This window comes from Condylura cristata, unplaced genomic scaffold (genome assembly GCF_000260355.1).
Source record: "Condylura cristata isolate star-nosed mole 26May11 unplaced genomic scaffold, ConCri1.0 scaffold00003, whole genome shotgun sequence".
Classification (NCBI taxonomy): domain Eukaryota; kingdom Metazoa; phylum Chordata; class Mammalia; order Eulipotyphla; family Talpidae; genus Condylura; species Condylura cristata.
In genome coordinates this window covers 34,983,145-35,002,263 of record NW_004567104.1, presented here as the reverse complement: position 1 = coordinate 35,002,263, position 19,119 = coordinate 34,983,145, and the positions used below count along the sequence as shown (strand labels likewise).

Here is a 19,119-nt window from a genome sequence, read left to right as displayed (position 1 = left end):
TGGGAACAAAGTGGGAGCCTGTTACATATTTACCAGTCTCAACTTGAAATACTTTTTAAACAGGGGAGAAGCCAGCCAGTAGGTGGATAGTTTATGGTGACTTTTTTCTACTGTCAAAACATTTCTTTTCTAAACTGTTTCTATTTGTGGCCCTGAAAAAGACTGTTAAAACTCAACATATGTTTATTTAGTCTTATAAATAAAAAGGACTTTTAAATATGCTTACTTTCTTGTTTTTACCAGTGTCATAATTGATCATGTGACTCAAAAACATTTTTAACAAAGAGCACATTAGGATCCTAAAATTCAAGTTTAGGAGATGGGAGAGGCACGAGGGTGTAGTTTCCAGCCAGACGCGGGCAACCCTGCTATACAGGTAAACGGTTCAAATGTCTGTGTACTTTTACTTACCACCCCCAGTACACTTAGCTCAGAGTGGTGGTGGAACTACTGTTCTTCAAATCCTTTCTCTCCTGTACTTAGAAACAATGGGAGCATCTCCATGTCCGCCTGTCAAGCTGTGTGTTCCCTATGAGGGAAATGTAACTGTCATTTCAGGGTCCTACCACCCATTGCACACCCGGGCCAGCTCCCTGGGAATTAGATGGAGGACTGGGCAATGGAGGTTATGCTAAGGGAGCAGCAGTGGGGTGGGGGTGGGCCATGGCACTCCTCTGTCATGTACTAGTAGGAAAGCTGAGGTAGCAGTCTGGTCCCTGCGTCCCAGAAGACTAGGTCCAAGGCACACAATCAACTTGTCTTGCTCTGGCTCATTTTATTTCTCCAGGACAGGGCTTAGGGATGTTAAGATAAATGACAGCTGCACCTGATGGAGAAGGTTCTCTCTGTGATCTTTTAGGAGGGGGAGGTGGGAAGGAGCACCCTTTACTCTGGGCAACGCTCCCCTCTGTTTCCATAATCTCCTGTGTTCTCAGTCCCTTTCTCTTCTACTGCTAACTAGGTTTTCCAGTGCCTTCACTCTCTATCCAGATGAGCAAATCCTGTTTCATACTCACTTCTGCTTTCTTCTCAGGGACTTCATGCTCCAAAATTCTACTACAAATCTCCATTCTTGTGACTCACTCTCAGCTAGTTTAAGAAAAGCCTTTTTGCAAGCAAATTCATACTAAAGGGTGAGTGACAACTAGCCCCCACTTTTAATTTTCTCTGTACATTTTCCTGTAACAAATTCATCTCTAGTTGGTGGGCCCCAGTGCTGCTTCCTAAATCTTACATTGCTCTCTCTACCAAGTGATTAGAACAGGCCTTCAGTTAGCCACTGTCCCTGCCCCTTCTCCCACTAGCTTCTTACCTGGAGTCTCAGATTCATCTTTCATAGAATATACACATCCCATCATAGATGTGGACAGACTCTACTCCTCCAAAACCAAACAGCACCCTGAATTTGGGTACCCACTATGTCCAGGTTTTCAATACATGGGAAAGACACAACTTCCAGCAAGGCAAACCCAGACCAGAGGATTCCCCTGCAGAGTCCAGCCATTGAGGATCCCTGCCCTTGTAGCCAGAAGACTCATTTAACCTCAGAGTTGTTTCTGCTCAGGCCAGTCCTATTTCCATCCCCTAGGAGCCCAGCCTTCCCCTCTTCCTTCTAACTGCAGGAACTAAAAATGGGTTCACGTGAAACCCAAATTGCTGTTCAGGGTGTGTTCCAGACCTAGCACCACCAAAGCCATCTCCAATCCCACCAGCTCCAGAAAGGAAAGGAGAGTAGGAGAGCTGGGTTCCGGGAGTTGGTGGATTGCTGGGTAGGCACACCCAGATACAACTTCCTTGTTAAACTTCCTACTTCCTCGATGTCATTCCACATACTTATCAGGTATGCAAAGAACAATTACTACCAAAACCAGAATGTGACAGGTTAACTCAGAGTTTTATTTGATTGCAATAGCAGATGGGGTCATCAAGCTCCTTGGTTGTTTTCCTTCCTAGATTGCTACTTGGCTCCAAGCCTTACAAAGTCCGTTCTTCTCAATCTGTCAGCCTTGTAATCTTTTCTTTCTACATGATCTGGAATAAACAAATTCCTACCCATAGCAGCAGGACAGGTACTTTCTAGCTACCCATAAATGAAAGAATAAAAATAGTTGGTTGAATTTGCAATTTTAAGTCCTTTCACTCCCTACACCCACCCCACTAACTTGATTTGACAGTTTCTCTTTTGAGTCTGGCTGTGGTTGAGATTGGAAACTGCTGATTTCTCATTTCTATTGACTGAACAATTTCCTTTTTTCTTCTCTATTTAGTATTTCTGCTTCACTTCACCTGGTTACTTACCACCTTCTGTGAGATTGAATCATGTTAATGGATTTTGATAAGGACTGTACATATGTATAAAATGTGGGAAAAGTGTCTGTTTTAAGTCTCATAAGAAATGTGTCATCTTTCCCCAGAGTCCATTCAAGAGCATGATGGACCCCCAAGAAATATGTCCAGGAGGAGCTGAGTAGAAGTAATGGGGTTAAAGGCAGAAAAACCAGGGAGGAAGTCTAGAAAAAAGTTTAGAGAGACCAAATGAGAATGGAACATAGTTTTTAGGATCCAGAAGATACCAAACTTGTCTAGAGTAAGGCAGGGCTACAGATTCAGGAAAAATACTTCAAAGAACGAAAGAAGCCCACCATGGTATCAGATAACTGAATTTGCCCTTACTCTGGCATCTTCTAGCTATGAGGTGTCTGTCAGGACCTCCACCTGTTCTGAACCTCCTCTTCATCATCAACCAACTTAAGAGTCAATAGACTGAATAAAATGTGTCTGGAAACACTGCAAACTCTAAAGCACTGTAAGAATGCATGATAGCGGAAAAAAAAAAATCAGTAGCCCTTAAATTAGTGCACTCTGTAAGTATTTGTGAATCAAATAGACTGCACCCATATAATCCTTAGCAATTCTAGTAGACAAGCTTTAAAGTAAAGCCTGGCCTCTTTGTGACCACTGACAACGCAAAACAGGGCAGGAATTAGGGAGGCTCAGTGCAGCTGAGGTCTAACCCTCACCCCCACCCCACCCCCGCAGCTGAGGTGGTGGCAGTGAAGCCTTGAGCCCATGGGGACCTCCAGGCCAGGAAAAGTGAGGAAGACAGTGAGGAAACAAAGGCAGTTAAAAATTATCTTTCACATCAAGAAGTGTCCTAGTGGGTCATCCTTGACTTGTACATTACCATGAAAGAATTATCTAAACAGTATTGGCCATATCACAGTGGGTCCTGCCTTATTAAAAACCACAGAGCCTTTTTAAACACTGAAAACATACAGGGAGTTTCCACAGGGCAGTAGCTGTACTTTGTTTCCACTGAATGACACATTGAGTCCCCAAATACAGATCCTCAGATTCCTTACACACAGCATTCTTGTGCTTTACCCTCCATCCCCAACCAAGACCAGGCTGGGGAGGCCTAGCGTAGGCATGTAGGTTTTAATTAAGAAACTGGGGCTGTATTCCAGAAAGATAAAAAGAATGAGAAGGTCAAGGGGTAGGGGAGACTATGAAAATAAGTGCTTGCTAAATAAAGACAGAGCTTTTACTTGTCCCCAAATTAAATGAGATGACCAGTCTGAGGTAAATCTGTCATGTCTATGCAGGGAGGGACAGAGGGAAGAAGGGGAAAGAGGGAGATAGATGCCAGACAGATAGACAGACAGATGTTCTTTCAAATTTTCCTTCCTTACTTGGGAGGTGGATGCTATCTTTCTTGAGTACCCCAAGCTCTCCTATGCCTTCCCTCTCCCCTTTGGAAAGGATATTACTTACACTTATTGGTTGGCACCCATCATACTGAAGTTTAACCATTTCATATAACAATGATGAGCTGGGCACCGCTGCTTAATACTCCCTGAAGAACACCCACATCTATCTACATTACACATGTCCATTCATCTGTGCAAACAAAATACTCTTAGTCCTGACCCACCATCCCACTGCCTTCCTTAGACTGCCCTCCCACATCCCTGCCCCGCCCCAGGAAGCTCAGCAGTTCTGGTGACTTCTCTCCCAAATCACTGCCACTGCCCGAGTCAGTGCCATGGCCCCACTTTCAAGTTAAAGGCTTGCCAAGGCCTGGCAGAGGACCCCAACCCTTCCTAGCCCAGGACCAACCAGGTGTGCCCAGGCCCAGCCTTGCCCGTTTTTGATCCTGGCAAAGGGGAAGGCACAAAATGATGAAGAGAACAAAAAACATGATGTGGTGTAGGAGAGAATATTCCTTACACTTACAGGAGAGGAACAGAGAATGGAAAAGAGGGAGTAGAAGGGCTTGTCTCATCTGTTTCATTTGCAAGCTATTTAGGATTATCAACCCTGAAATGAATACATTTTAGGTCTCAAGTAAGAAACAAACAAGACTGAGCACCCAAAGCTATTTCACTTTTACTACTATTATTCCTTTGCTATTTGTAAACTAAACCCACACCATACATATACAAAATCATTTTACAAAAATGCTTAAAAAACTAGTAGGTTCTCTGCTGGGCTTGTCCTGGAAGGCACCTCTGGGCAGGACACTCAGTCACACAGAAGCAGCAGCCGCCAGCGTAACTGTAGCCAACTGCAGCCGTCTCTCATCTGACCCTGTTCTGTCTGCTTCATTCCCAAGGTCATTGCATCTTGATTCTTCACCTTTCTCCTCCCTTCTGTGACCTTCTTTTCACCTCTTCATAGGTGAACATGCAGGATAAGTAACAGAATTATGTCTTCGTACCTTTCTACCTTGAGGAGAATAATTCTGGTTTTCCAGGGCATTTAGCTATTTTATTTCCCTTGGCATTTTCTTCAAGCAGCATTCACATATCCTTTGTAGAGTCTTTTACACATAGTCCTTCAAGTATTTATATCATGATGTTTAATTCCTATGATAAAACAACTGAGAAAGCAGTCTTGTTACACTAGTGTTTACATTCCATATCACCAAGAACTCCGCTAAGAAAGTACAAAAAGAAAAAATTCGGCTTAATAATTGGCTTAATAATTAATAAATTAAGATCTATTTGGTTGTTCTTATTTTGAACTACCAAAGGAAGTCTCTGGTTCAAAATTATTGCAATCAAATATTCAGTTCTTCTGAGCTGATTCAGGGTCATGGGTCAGACCAGAAATCCACTGTGAGGTTAATATATAGAGGATTGTAATCCACAGAGAGTAGCTTATAACTACAGCTACTCAACCCATCTGTTTTCCACACTCGTGACACCTGCTGTAAAAGCTTCATCCTAAAGATAAAAAAAAGAACAGTTGTGAATAAGACTTTAATATCTATTTCCATTGCATTTTGCCTTGTCACAAAATATGGTAAAAAGTAATTTTAAATTATTTCATCAATTGGATTTTCTACAGCAAAAAAAAAAAAAAAAGTGGGGTCATTTGGTCATTATTTTTCCCCATAATGTAGCACATCATGGTCATGTATCCTCATGTCAGACCCCATGTAAGACCTTGGCACTAATCAAAGCACAGAAATACAAGTGACTGATCTGTATCATGAGCTGCTAACATCCTAGAATGTGCTTCAAGGAATCTATGAATCCTCCATGGCTGTCTGTGGGCAGAGAGGGCACGTAGCTTTCACCACTGTCTCAAAGTTAGGCAGGTAGAGGAGAAAGATGAAGGGGCCCCTGGCTTCATAAGGGAGTCTGGAGAGAGAGAGGTAAAACTGAGGCTTGAAAGAGGAGAACTTTATCCAGTGAAGAAGGTAAGAGGAAGGACCCCCAGAGAGAGTCCACCCTGTGAAGACCATGCAGGAGTGAGGACAGGGCGGCATGCCTCTGGGGAAGAGCCCCTGGTGGGGCTGGAGTCCCAGATGTCACGGGCTGAGGGGATGGGGAACTGAAGTGGTCTCCAGGAGCTTAGGAATGAAAAGCAGCACAGTTTGGTTATAGTAACAATGTGGATAGAGAACAAAAGCATAATGTTGAGCTAAATAAAATCAGAGAAAAATAATACAGTGTAATTTCTCAATCTTTTGTGAAGGGATACAACCATGGGAAAACAAGAAAACCATCCTATAGTAGAAATAATTATCATTATCACAAAAGTTCAGGAAACTGGGCCCTCCCTGGTGGCACAGCGGGCTAAAGCACAGCACTAAGAAGCTAAAGCTACTTCAGCATGAGTTAGATCCCTGCCCTAGAGGTGACCCACATGGCGCGGCAGACCTCTCCTGACCCATCTGCTGCTCCCCTCAGCAGTATACTTCGTCAGTTGGCCTGTCCTGCTCCCCACTCTGTTTCTGGTGAATCTTCTCACCACCCCTGCACCTCTGGCCTGTACCCCAGTTCTGTATGCACAAATAAATAAATCTTAAAAAAAAATTCAGGAAACTGTTAACCATTTGGGTTCAGGGGTGGTTTAGTGGGGTTAGGGAAGGCAACACAGGTAACAGGCATCAATTGGGTGGGGATACCCTACTGACAGCATCACAAATCTTTAGACTTTCCAAATAATTAATAATTATTCTTTTGTATCCATTCAATATTTCTTTTTAATTTGAAGAGACAAAACCACACTCGTAGACAAAGACTAGGGGGCTACGTGGAAAAAAAGAAGTCACTTTGTTCAAGTGGCAGATTCTAACAAAAAGCCTAAATAAATGCCTTTTAACATTGTTTTAAAATGTAGAAGCCAAAAAAAAATATATATATATATATAGAAGCCAACAAAAGAGCTACCAGTCCTTTAATACAGTTTTAAAATTGCGGGGGGGAGGAAACAGAACAAAGAAATGTAGCTTCTTTTCTTTAGTCAGAGGCCCCAAAAGAAATGGCTTATCTGCCAGGAAATGGCTAATTCCATCCATTTCCTCTCTGGAGAAGTGTCTATTTAGTTCTTCTGACCATTCTTTGACTGAATTTTTTACTTTGTTTTTGTTGAACTGTTTGAGTCCTTTGTATATCTTTGTGATCAGTCCCTATTTATAATAGGTCAGACTTGGAAATAACCCAAATGCCCAAAAACAGATGATTGGATCAAGAAGATGTGGCATATATATATACAATGGAATACCATTCAGAAATCAAAAGAGATCAACTCATGCCATTCACAGCAATATGGATGGAACTAGAAGGGATTATGCTCAATGAAATAAGTCCACAGGAAAAAGGAAAAGTATTAGATGGTTTCATTTATAGAAGGAATATAGGGGAAGCAAATAAGGTATTAGGGGAAAAAATAATTAACAGTAAAACAAACAAACAAACAAAAAAACCAGACAACTATAAATTGGAGACATTCTCCAGGGGAGGGGGAGAGACAGGGATCAAATCAGGGAGGGAAGAACACAAGGGTTGGTGGTGACGGCGCACAGGTGAGCGGTGAGCGGTGGTGGGAATTCTATGGGAACTATACCTGAGAGGGGAAAGAAAACATTGTACCCAAATGAACAATGATGTAAAGTAGATGTAAAAAGGGGGCTGATTCCTGGGGCAGGAAGAGCTGCAAGATGGGCCAGAGCTCCATAGCACAGAGGCTCTCACACCACGGCTCCAGGGGAAACCATCTGGACCACTCTGATGGTGTCAACAGACTTAGGAGCCAGCAGGATGAACCAAAAAGAATTATGAACCACACCTGAAGGGTCAACTCATCATTATGAAAACAAAAACCAAAGTACATTCTTTCACTTTATTTTGCTTTTTCTATAAAATCCATACTCTGTACTGAAACAGACTTAGAGGACAAGACCTGTGTTGAAAAATCTAGTAAATGCAGAAGTAACAATATCAGAATTTTGCAAAGCCCATTGAATAACAAAAAACAGATGATGATTAGCAGAGGCTGCTAAAATTGGGAAGTAAAGAACCGAGGGGAACCTCACGAGGAGCAGGTAGGGCTGACAACACTTGAGCTCACAGATCATTCTTAATATCACAAAGGCAAGGACCAGACTTCATGTCTTTCACACAGAGGCACAAGGTGAAGTCCAAGGCACCACTGGTGATGTGTCCTTGCCCCAAGTAATACCAAAACCTGCTCAAGCCTTCACCTTACATGAAAATGTAAGCGTCAGAGGCACATCTCAAGTGATACCACCTGGATGCAATGGCAAACTCCATAATGGAGGGAGTTGCATTAGACATGTGATTTGGTCATTCCACAAATCTGCAAGGGAAAATAGAAGAGGGGTGCGGGAATTGATAGATTAAAAGAGATTACACAAGCACAATGTGTGAAGCTCACCCAGGTCCTGACTTGAATAAACCAACAACAACAAAACATTGTGATATTTATGAAGTAGTAATCAGGGAAGTTGAATATTGACTGTTTTTGGTGATATTAAGGAAGTATGTTATCAATTTATTTCAGGTATGATTATATGATTATGTTTGGGGTGTTTTTTTTTTTTTGCTTTTTTTTTAGGACTTCTTATATTTTAAGGACACAGACTCAATTATTTCACATAGAATGCTGTGAAATCTGTGATTCGCTTCTAAATAATCCAATGCAGGAGGACAGAAAGGCAAGAGAAACAAGTTAGGTCATGAAGTGGTAACAGTTGAAGCTGGGTCTGCTGAAGATCCAATATCTCATCCCCACTTTTTTGTGTCTGTTTGGAAATTACCCCACTTTTTGGTGTCTGTTTGGAAATTACCTTATAAAAGGCTTTAAACAAAACTAACTGGCTCATCTGACTGAATTCACCTTAGTCCTTACTGACAAAAGAGACATCAGGTAGCTGGCCAGGGGTGTGAAAGCAGGTCTTACCTATCACCATTTACTTCATTGCCTCTGTCTCTAGTGTGGAGGATCATTGTATATTTACCCACTTCGGGCAATGGCCGGACTATTTTCATTCTCTGAAGTTCAACCCTAGAAAAAGAACAATGGTGTTTTTAAAAAAGACTATCACCCTCACCTACCTATAAAAGTCACTAAAAAGAATCATTAGCAAAAATTTATACACATGCACAAACTCACAGTCACAGCTGAGTCACTTGATTTAAAAATTGTCATGGGCCCTCCCTAGTGGCATAGCGGGTTAAAAGCACAGCACTAGGAAGCTAAAGCCACTTCAGCATGGGTTTGATCCCCACACCAGAGGTGACCCACATGGCGCAGCAGACATTTCCTGACCCGCCCGCTTCTCCCCTCAGCAGTGTACTTATTGGATCTGCCTGTTCTGCTCCCCAGTGTCTCTGGTGAATCCTCTCACTGCCCCTGTGCCTCTGGCCTGTACCCCAGTTCTGTATGTATAGATAATAAATCTTTCTAAAATTGTCACAATATGCATATTGATTCAATAAAAAAAGTGATAATAAAAATAAGAAGAAAAAATTATTGCATAATGCTGGACCTCTGACAATTGTTAAGTCCATAATTAAAAATCAAATTTAACACTTGCTGCTGGGTACAAATGAGATTCATCAATTTTATAGTTCAGCATTTAAAAAAACCAAGCAGGTACTTAATACATCATGATAGATAGGAACACTGAATCTCTTAGGAGCCTTAATTTACTTAAGTGTTTCCTTCTTTCAAGGAAGGAAACTAATGATCATCAAGGTCACAGGCTCTAAAGCTCACACACCTAGGTTTACACTTTGTAGTTTGCAAATGTGGTAAGTCAGTGCATTTGTCCAAGTCCTGGTTTCCTCATTGTAAAGCAGAGGAGAGCTATCTGACAGGATCAAAGGAGACAGTCCACATGGAACACTCTTTGCAAAGCATAACATGGTAACTGCAAAGGAAGGTGGAGTCTGTTCACAGGTGAGTAAACATTAGTAAATACATCTTAACCAACTTTTATGTTCAAGTTATTTGGCATTTGCTAAGAACCACTCTGGAAGCCGTGATGTTCCTATCAAATGCAAGCAAAACCTGGGGCTCCCTTCTACCTTGAAGCTCAGGAGGAACAGGGAAAGGGCCAATGAAAATTCATGGTAAGTGCAAAGTTTTACTGATCATTCCACTGTGCACTGAAGGGTACTTGGGAATTGGGATACAGCCTGCTTCTCTTGCTCTGCCAGCCCTCAAATCTAGCAGACACCCTCTGTGTATTTCACAAGTCACGCAGGCTGCTGAAGGACTGGGCCGTGAGAAGCTGCTGCCTGTTACTATGGCTGTTTCCAGGGAACCTTTAGTCAGGGAAATCCATTCTCCCCTGCCAGAAACATTCCAGAGGCTCTGCCTAGACATGGGAGTGAGAGCAGCATGGAGCCCTGGCTTCTTTACACTGATGCAATGGAAAATTTTTGGCAATCACATATCTATTCATTCAAACCCCAGCTGGGAAATTTCTTTGCCAAGAGGCAACAGCAGGAAAAGGGGGTTACCTAATAGTGCAAAAGACCTTGTTTTTACAAGTCAGAACATTCTAACCCTAGATTCCTCGAATACTTCTTTCTGGGAGATGGGGAGACCTTTAACTATTGGGCCATGAAACCCACGTCCAGGGAGGAGAGCAGAGAGAGGAGGTGAAACAGAAAGTACTCCAAGAGAATCTACAGTACTGCCAGCAGCCAGGAGCCAGGCCCAGGACCCAGGCCAGGAGCTGCTCCCCACACACAGGGTGGGCGAGTGGACAGAGAGAGGACACTGGTCCCCTTCGGTTTCAGAGTGCAGCTCCTCACAGGCTGCTGGCATGCCCTGCCCTGGATACTGGAGTGTGCCAGGATGCCCTGGGATCTAGGAGAATGCATAAGGCATGCTTCTGGCCACTATCTCTAAGGTTAGTTTGCAGATACCCCACAGTTAGGGACTCTCCACCCCCTGGTGAGACCCTGTCTCAGGAAGTAATACCCTCTGAGAAGTCTAAAGAGGCCTTCACTGTCAGCCTGAACCCCAGATACCCACCTGTGGGCCAAGAAGAGACCACCCTCCATCGTTTCAAAACTGCCAGTGACAATGAGCAGTTTGGGTCATCCTGCGGTCTGTCTCTCATTCCCTGACACTGCTTGGCCCAAATCAAAGGGTCTCCCAAGCTACTGGTCTGGCAACTATAGGCACTATCCATGAATGTATTTTTTCAGGGCCACCACTGATAGCAGCGCCCTATGAAGGGGACCTGTCTCTGTTGTTCACCTGAGTCTGAGGTCATCGTCTTCGCCTCCCCATCCCCAGTAGTTGTTAGAGAATCCATTCACCTTGAAAAACTGCTCTCTGCTTAGGGCAGTAACACCCCCAAAATATCCACTGTAACGTAACCTGGAGCAAGGGAGAAGAGAGAAAAGGTAAGAACATAGTACAACGCCTTTTTGTTCTCCATGGACATGTTGGAAACTTCCAGTTTCAGGGTTGACATCCTAGAAGCTCTCTGAAGACCATGTACTTTACCCCTCTGCTCCTGTTTGGCACCCAATTCCCATTGTCCCTGGCAACTTCCTCTTTGACCTTTTCTGTCTAAACAAATGCTCACATCTGCTCACTAAGCAAGGTACCACACACTTGAAACTGTTAAGGTTTGTATGCAGAGGCCTGTAGAGAAAACTGTAAATGTGTCCCTTTTTACATCAGCCCTGGACGACTGATTTCATCTCATGAGTCAATCGAATACATAGTAATGGCTGCCGAGGGCACTGGATTAAGGATTCTGAGGCTGCATCCAGGTTTGGCATGAGTGACATACATATATACTGCATTGGTTGTTTTCTTTTTCTTTTTTTTTAATTTGTAAGGTGCTCAGATGGAAAGCAGAAGCCAGTTCCTACACACTCTTTATATAAATGTCTACTGAACATGTAAATCTACATCTCAGCGTCCCTGAAAAATGCAGACGCCACCATAACCCTGTAGTTTCTGGCTTGGGCAACCAGGTAGTGCCTTCACAAAAGCAGGGTATGCAGAACAGCAATTATGTGTTCAGAGGAAGACAGTAAATCCTGTTTTGGATTACTGAGATTGAGATACCTCGGCTACCAGGCAGACTATTGGGTGGGTGTGCCCCTTTGCATGCTCCCTCGGACTCTGGGAAGATGCCAAAGTCTGGAAAAGACATCACAGTCTCACTAGAGAGGCCTGAAAGTTGACTAAAGGGTGTGCTCTTGTTAGCTCCTAGGGGGGAAGTCAGCGACAGGCAGAGAAGCTACTGCGCTCTGCTCAGCGTGTGGCAGCTCACAAAGTCCTGTTTGTGGGTGCTGCAGGTGCGGCTGGCCGACATTGGCAATGCTAAGACTACTTCTCTCCTGTTCCTTCCTGGGTACCTTTGTGATCCTCTGCAAAAGCTGTTCTATAGAAATTAGCTTTTTTTAAAGAAAGTAGAGAATTTAATTTTTGTTCTGAGCTTAAATTGGTATATCATAGACCTTTTTTTCCCATTTTCCTAAGACACTCCACCACCTAAGCAAGCCACAAACAGACCTGCCTTACCTGTAGCCAGTGCTGTTCCTGCCAACCACCAGATGCTTGGGCTGACTCTCACACTTGTAAAGGTTAAAGTCATTCTCGGGCACCAGGTCCACATCGTGGAATATGAAGCAGTCCCAATTTTCATCCTTAAGAGCTTCTAGATAGCCCACATTCAAGAGCTTGGCTCGATTAAACTTTTTACTTCCAGCCTATAGATAAGGAAATTAAAAATTGAACAGCTCCTTACACAGGTTTCACACCGTGCCCCTCTTCAGTTCAGATGCAGCAGCTGGTATTATTCTTGCCAACCCACAAGATTGTACTTGTGATATGAAGTGCTGAAGAGCAGATGCAAGAGGAAAAGCCTGTTTGCTGTTTCTTTATGTTTTTATGCCTACTGATATTCCATAATTTAAAAATATACCTTTAAGTGGGAATTGTTCAACAGGTATAGTTTTTTAAAAAAAAATAATATAATAGTTTATTTTTACAACATTTTGTGCCTTTTTCCATCTCAGTTATAATCCCCGTGGGCTTCCCTTCACCAAATCACCCGTGTGCCATCACCATAGTAGGCATAGTTTTAATTGTACAAAATAAAAAAGTTCTACAGATTGGCTGTACAATAATGTGATTATACTTAATACTAATGAACTTTACATTTAACAATGGTTAAAATCATAGTATTTGTGCTAAAAATGGAGCTTCCATACAACCCAGTAATCCCATTCCTAGGTATCTACCCAAAAAACACAAAAACACTGATTCAAAAAGACACCTGTACCCCCATGTTTATTGCTGCTTTATTTACAATTGGAAAGACATGGAATCAACCCAAATGCCCAAAAGTAGATGATGGGATTAAAAAGAGGTGGTGCATATACACTGTGGAATATTACTCAGCGATCAAAAATGATAAACTCATGCCTTTTGCAGCAACATGGATGGAGCTGGAAGAATCATGCTTAGTAAAATAAGCCAGAAAGAAAAAGAAAAATACCAGATGGTTTCACTCATAGCAGGAGCATAAAGGATAGCAGCAGCATAAAGGACCAGGGGGAAAAAAATAATAATGAGCAACTATATACCAAGACATTTTATGGGGTGGAGTGGGGAATGGGATCAAAAACGGGGGGTTTGGGCAGGAAGTGCACAGGACTATGGTGATGGCACATGGGTGAATTGGTCATTGGGAAGTCCACAGGGATTACAACTGAGATGGAAAAAGGAACAAAATTATGTACAAATAAACTACTATAATAATTTTTTTTAATTATTATGTTATGTGTATTTTTCCACATTAAAAAAACATAGTTTTAAAATACAGTTAAGTAAAAAAATTTTAAAGATACTTTTACTTAATCCACATAAAGCTATAAAACCTTTCTTACATACTAGTCATGTCATTCAATTATCACTGTTTCACTGCTGACTTTTTAATTTTATCCTATCCAAAAGACAGGGTTTATATGTTGACATATAAACAGAAGATTATTGTTAATATCACTAAGCTACTTAAAAGTTTCTTGGAATGGCTGCAAGGGAATCCTATCACACTAAATGGTGAAGGCTAATCTTCATCATGTCCTTACAGGGGGATTCATCCTGAGTAAGAAGTCTAATTCAACCATAATACAACCAAAGCTATGCTATAAAAAAGACCTTACAGTATGATTTTTTTTTTCTGGGCTGTCTGGATCAAATTCCTTAAGAATTTGGTAATAGTTTATCAAGACAAAACACTGGCAGTACTCAACAGCTTACCTGGAAAGAGTAACATAAGAGCAGCCATAAAAATAAAGGCTGTGGGCTCTCCCTGGGGCAACAGGTTAAAGCAAAGCACTATGAAGCTACCAGCAGCCACTGCAGCACGAGTTCCATCCCTGGCCAAGGAGGTGACCCACATGGCGTGGCAGATATCTCCTGACCTGCTGGCTACAACCCTCAGTCCATCTGCCTGTTCTGCTCCATACTCTGCCTCTGGTGAACCCTCTCACCTCCCACATCTCTGGCTTGCACTCCAGTTTTTGTATGCATAAATAAATAAGATAAAAAAAAATAGTGGCTGCTATGGTAAGTAAAAACCCAGAATGACTAACAGTAAGTAAAAACCCAGAATGACTAATGGTAAGTAAAAACCCAGAATGACTAACAATGTTCAAAGTAGAAATAATTATAAACTAATATAATAGTTACTAATTATATTACAAATCACTAATATTATATTATTATTGTATTATACATATATTATTAATGTAATAATATTATATTATCGTATTACTAATGTAATAGTAAAATTTTGTTTTGAATCCTAAAAAGATGGGTATAAATGTATTAGATATATACACTGAATTCCAATACATTTATTATAATGTATACACTGCACACTGGTTTACAAAAACATTTTCTCTTAAGAATATTAATATTGGGCCCTCCCTGGTGCGCAGCAGGTTAAAGCACAGCACCAAGAAGCTGGGGCCGCTTCCGCATGAGTTCGGTCCCTGCCTGCCCCGGGGGAGATCCACGTGGCGGGGCAGACCTCTCCTCAGCAGTGTACTTCATCGATCTGCCTGTTCTGCTCCCCACTCCGTCTCTGGTAAATCCTCTCTCCCTCCGCATCTCTAGCCTGTACCCCAGTTCTGTATGAATGAATAAATAAATCTTTAAAAAAAAAAGAATATTAATATTATAACCAATATTAAGCATATAACTAATGATTTTGCTTATATTTCTTAGCAAATTCTAAAGCTTTGAAGGGAATTATTTGGATGGTCTAGAACAATTTGAAAAGCTACACACAGATATTTAAATTTGTGCCTTATTTCTCTGAATACATCAACATCAAATACAGGTTATATTTCAATATCAACTCTACTGAAACTCCTCAAAAGCAGTCAAACTTTCCCTCACTGTGTTCCTACAAAGGCTTCTACGAGTCAAGTAAAGGAATCAGAAAGTAAAATCTAAACAGAATATGTTTTACATAATCAAAAAGCAAAAACTAAACATAGTATGTTTTACATAATAGGCAAACTAAAGGCGGGAAGGTAGAGTCAATCATAAAACTCCATGGCTATTAAAACACGGTCATCTATCAAATCCTTGGTCTAGAGCCCCACTGAATAGCCATGCTTAGTAAGGAAAAACAAATCTCATAGCTCATGGTACCGTGGACAGCAAAGGCAGAAAGAAACAAGGTCAATCTCAGGGCGGTCATCGGCTACCGTGGAAGGGCTGACCAATGACAGGCTTCGACAAAGTTTCTCTTCAGAAAACTTCCCAGAACTTAGGTCCACAGCTCCACACTCACGGACAAGAATTTCCTTTACTTCTTTCAAGGGTCAGTGAGGGAAGAAAGCTCTCTTTTGAAGATAGCTCGATGCTCATCTAACCCACATCCCCCCAAAGAGGAGGTTCTGCTGTTCTGCTGTCCCCGTCCTCGTACTCACTTGGTGGATGACGTAGATGCCGTAGTCCAGCTGCTGCCTCTGCAGAAAGGGATGGAGATGCTCCAGCAGGTACAGCAGGTGCCTCTCCCTGTTCCGGTGTGGAATGAGGATGGCAACCCGCTGTGTAGCCTGACAGTCCTCAGGGTGATAGCGGCCCCTGTGCACGCTGGGATTTTCAGCCTGCACGTCCTCCAGTGTGATATCTGGTTTGAAAATGAGCTGGCTCCGTCCTTCTAAAAAACAAAAAAACAGCAAATGCAACAACTGTAGCTATCACATCAACTGCAGACAGCCTCACAGTACAGTACTGCGAGTCTTGCTGGGCACACAGGAACCTCTAAATGAGTGTTAGCTTTTACTATTATTGCTTTTAAAGCCTTATTTGGTCAGAAACTATAACTACAGGGTCATATGCCCAGATTATTGACTGCAAACACACATAATATGTATAAGAACATTCCTCACAGGTGGGTAAGTAGATTTGAGTGCAATGATTTATGCTCAAAGAAAAGACACACTCTGGGCCCTCCCTGGTGGTGCAGCGGGTTAAAGCACAGCACTGAAAATCTAAAGCTGCTTCCGCAGGAGTCCGATTCCCGCCTGCCCCGGAAGTGACCACATGGTGTGGCAGACCTCTCCTGGCCCGCCCGCTGCTCCCCTCAACAGTGTACTTCGTGGATCTGCCTGTTCTGTTTCCCACTCTGTCTCTGGTGAAGCCTCTCACTGCCCCTGAGCCTCTGGCCTGTACCCCAGTTCTGTATGAACAAATAAATAAATCTTAAAAAAAAAAAAAAGAAACACTCTGTCCTGGTAACCCCTGAAGGTCAGGTACTAGCTCAGCTCGGTCCCACTTTTCAACAGTTTATCAGCTATGGATGCATTAATTGACATCAAATGTTGTGAGGGTTTGAGTAAAGTGGATAATACAATCAGATATGCATTTTAATTAAACTTGTTCCTATATCAGTTTATGTAACCTGTAAGCAGAACAATTTCCCCCATTAAGTCAGGAGTATCTGTTTTGGTGTTTTCGTGACTGAGTAAAAGGAAGCAGCATGCTAATATCACTATATGTGATTTAACAGGGAAAGTGGGTCTGTGGAGTTTTGTTTCGCTGAGCTCCCGAAGGTCCCCAGAACCCTCCCACCAAGAAAAGTTCATTTACAGTCCTCACCATGCATGCAGGCATGGTCAGGGACACTGGACACTGTAGAGCTAGAAAAGAAGACCTGCCTTCCCCTGCCTGCCCACCTGGGAAAGAAAGACAAGCATATGAGCCATACTCTGTGATCGGCACAACAGAAATTTGGCCAGACACACGAGGAACAGAAGTTTAACACTGGGGCAATCCCAGATGGAAGACAGGACACAGAAGCTGGATTCTGGATGAATAAACAGGAATCCACGGGCAGCTTGGACAACAGAAAGGAGAGGCAACAATATAAGGGAAGACTCAGAGAACTATCTGGCAAACTACAAGCATTTTGATGCTCTGGAGAGTCAGAATATTTATCAGATATTCTGACAGACTTTGTGGGTTATATACAACACGGCTGTGGAGTTTGCCTCTCTGGTCAGTGTGCTCACTAAAATCTATTGTTGCTTTAAATGAAAAGGCAAGACATCAAAGAGGAAGCAAAAAATACAACATGTCTAAGGAATAAACACTAAAATTATACTGAAAAATTACTCAGTCCTGCTCCTTGACTTTTGATCAAGAGGATGCTCACAGGAGACACAAGTGGAGCCCTGAATGTGCTCCTGTGTTTCTCCCCTTGTGCTTCTGAACACTGGCTGTTAAGGGGAAGGATGTCCTAAAGGAACTCTGCAGAGTCTTGTGGGCCCACCCCCTACTCCCAGTGGTTCTGGGAGGATGAGAGGCAGGAAGAGCACAGCCTAGATCAACCAACCCCCAGCTGAACCGCTAAACCTGGGAAGTGGTACATGCATATTGATGTAGGAGGCTAAAGTGCTGTGAAATGTAGATACATTTCACAAACAAAGGTTGAACAGTAAATAGCAGACACTGTGTGTGTGTGTGTGTGTGTGTGTGTGTGTGTTTCCAACGCTAGAAAGGTCAAAAACAGGAGAAAATATACATAGTGCTACACATACATTTTGAAAAACCTAGCCAAGCTATATACTTTTGGCTTTTATAGAGATATTTCAGAAAAAGCATTTGTAAAAGTAAAAAAAAGATACGTACTGAGGTATGGAGACAAAGAAGGGCAGCTCTCCAGATTTGCTTTATTCGTGGATGCTTCCTCTGTCACAGTTTCTTCCTTCCTCCAAACTACGATCTTGTTGAAGTTAGCCATGAAATCCTTTGCTTTAGGAATCTCACGGATAGCATCCACAAAGTAATTACTAGTGGCCCACCCCAACACTGTCAGGCATAAGGTAAAAAGCAACAGTAACCGAAATTTATAGGAAAAATGAGAAGTCACTTTGAAGCCCATATCTTCTCTTCTATGAGCAAAATGTATCTCTCCACCACACTGCTGGCAGGAAGCTTCAACTTTTCCAATATGATTGAGAACTTTACAACTCAAGTAACAAAGCTGCTTTACTCAGTAGTTCTGCTCCGACAAACTCTAAAAGACAACCACAAAGATGTTTTGTTTCAAATGGAAATCCTGTCAGGAATTGCTTCACTTCAACACAAACTGAAAACCTGTCCCCTCCAACCCTCCCCTTCTCCCCCTGCCCCTTTTCAGCTGGGAGTTCTCCAAGGAAAGTTTTGAGATTACAACCTAGAGATTTGAAAGAAAGAAGATTCCAATCATCTGTACATCACAGATGTTCTCTCTGGGTTATCCCCCAGGCTGTCTGTCACCCAAGAAGTAAACCATTTCCAGATACTGCTTAGAAACAGAAGGGCAAGAGAGACGGTGCAGGCTCCTGGGATCCGAGCAGGGCACAGCTAAGGCACAGCACTATGGTTCTCTTCCCATTGCCCCTCCTGGCACAGTAGCTATCGCATCAAATGCAGACAGGCTCACAGTCCGGTACTTAGAGCCTTGCCAGGCACACAGGAACCTCTATATGCTTTTATTACTATGCTTTTAAAGCCTCATAAACTGTAACTGTAGGATCGTATGCTCAGAGGTTAGCAACATGTGAAATCGCACTTTACAATGCATTTGGCGCCAAAGAGGGAATCGGGGAAAAGAAAAAGCTCTTCTTTTTAAAAGCCAGCAAAACAAGTTCCTGAATGAAAGAGAATGAAAAGTCAAGGATCTTGTAGTTCTAAGTGTTATATTAAAAATGCAGCATGGGCTGTTTATTGCTGCTTTATTTACAATTGGAAAAACATGGAAGCAGCCCAAATGCCCAAAAGTAGATGACTGGATAAAAAAGATGTGGTACATATATA

General features: G+C 42.3%; 1 protein-coding gene across 3 annotated transcripts in view; it reads right to left on the bottom strand.

Annotated features, from left to right (window-relative positions):
- Nucleotides 1-1,812: 1,812 nt before the first annotated feature.
- B4GALT4 (UDP-Gal:betaGlcNAc beta 1,4- galactosyltransferase, polypeptide 4) overlaps nt 1,813-19,119 on the bottom strand; it is a 25,027-nt gene continuing 7,720 nt past the window's right edge. Inside the window, exons 2-8 of one of the 3 annotated variants that reach the window (XR_001145780.1) lie at nt 17,950-18,337; nt 15,744-15,976; nt 12,316-12,503; nt 11,032-11,154; nt 8,716-8,820; nt 4,721-5,228; nt 1,813-3,900 (exon numbers count right to left, since the gene is read on the bottom strand). Coding sequence is in view for 2 of the 3 variants with exons in the window: in XM_004675196.2 (XP_004675253.1) it covers nt 5,096-5,228; nt 8,716-8,820; nt 11,032-11,154; nt 12,316-12,503; nt 15,744-15,976; nt 17,950-18,202 (1,035 nt within the window). In the remaining variant the exon portion in view is untranslated. Of the gene's footprint in view, nt 3,901-4,002; nt 5,229-8,715; nt 8,821-11,031; nt 11,155-12,315; nt 12,504-15,743; nt 15,977-17,949; nt 18,338-19,119 lie in introns of those variants that run through there. The other 2 variants (XM_004675196.2, XM_012729490.1) reach the window with 2 other exon arrangements.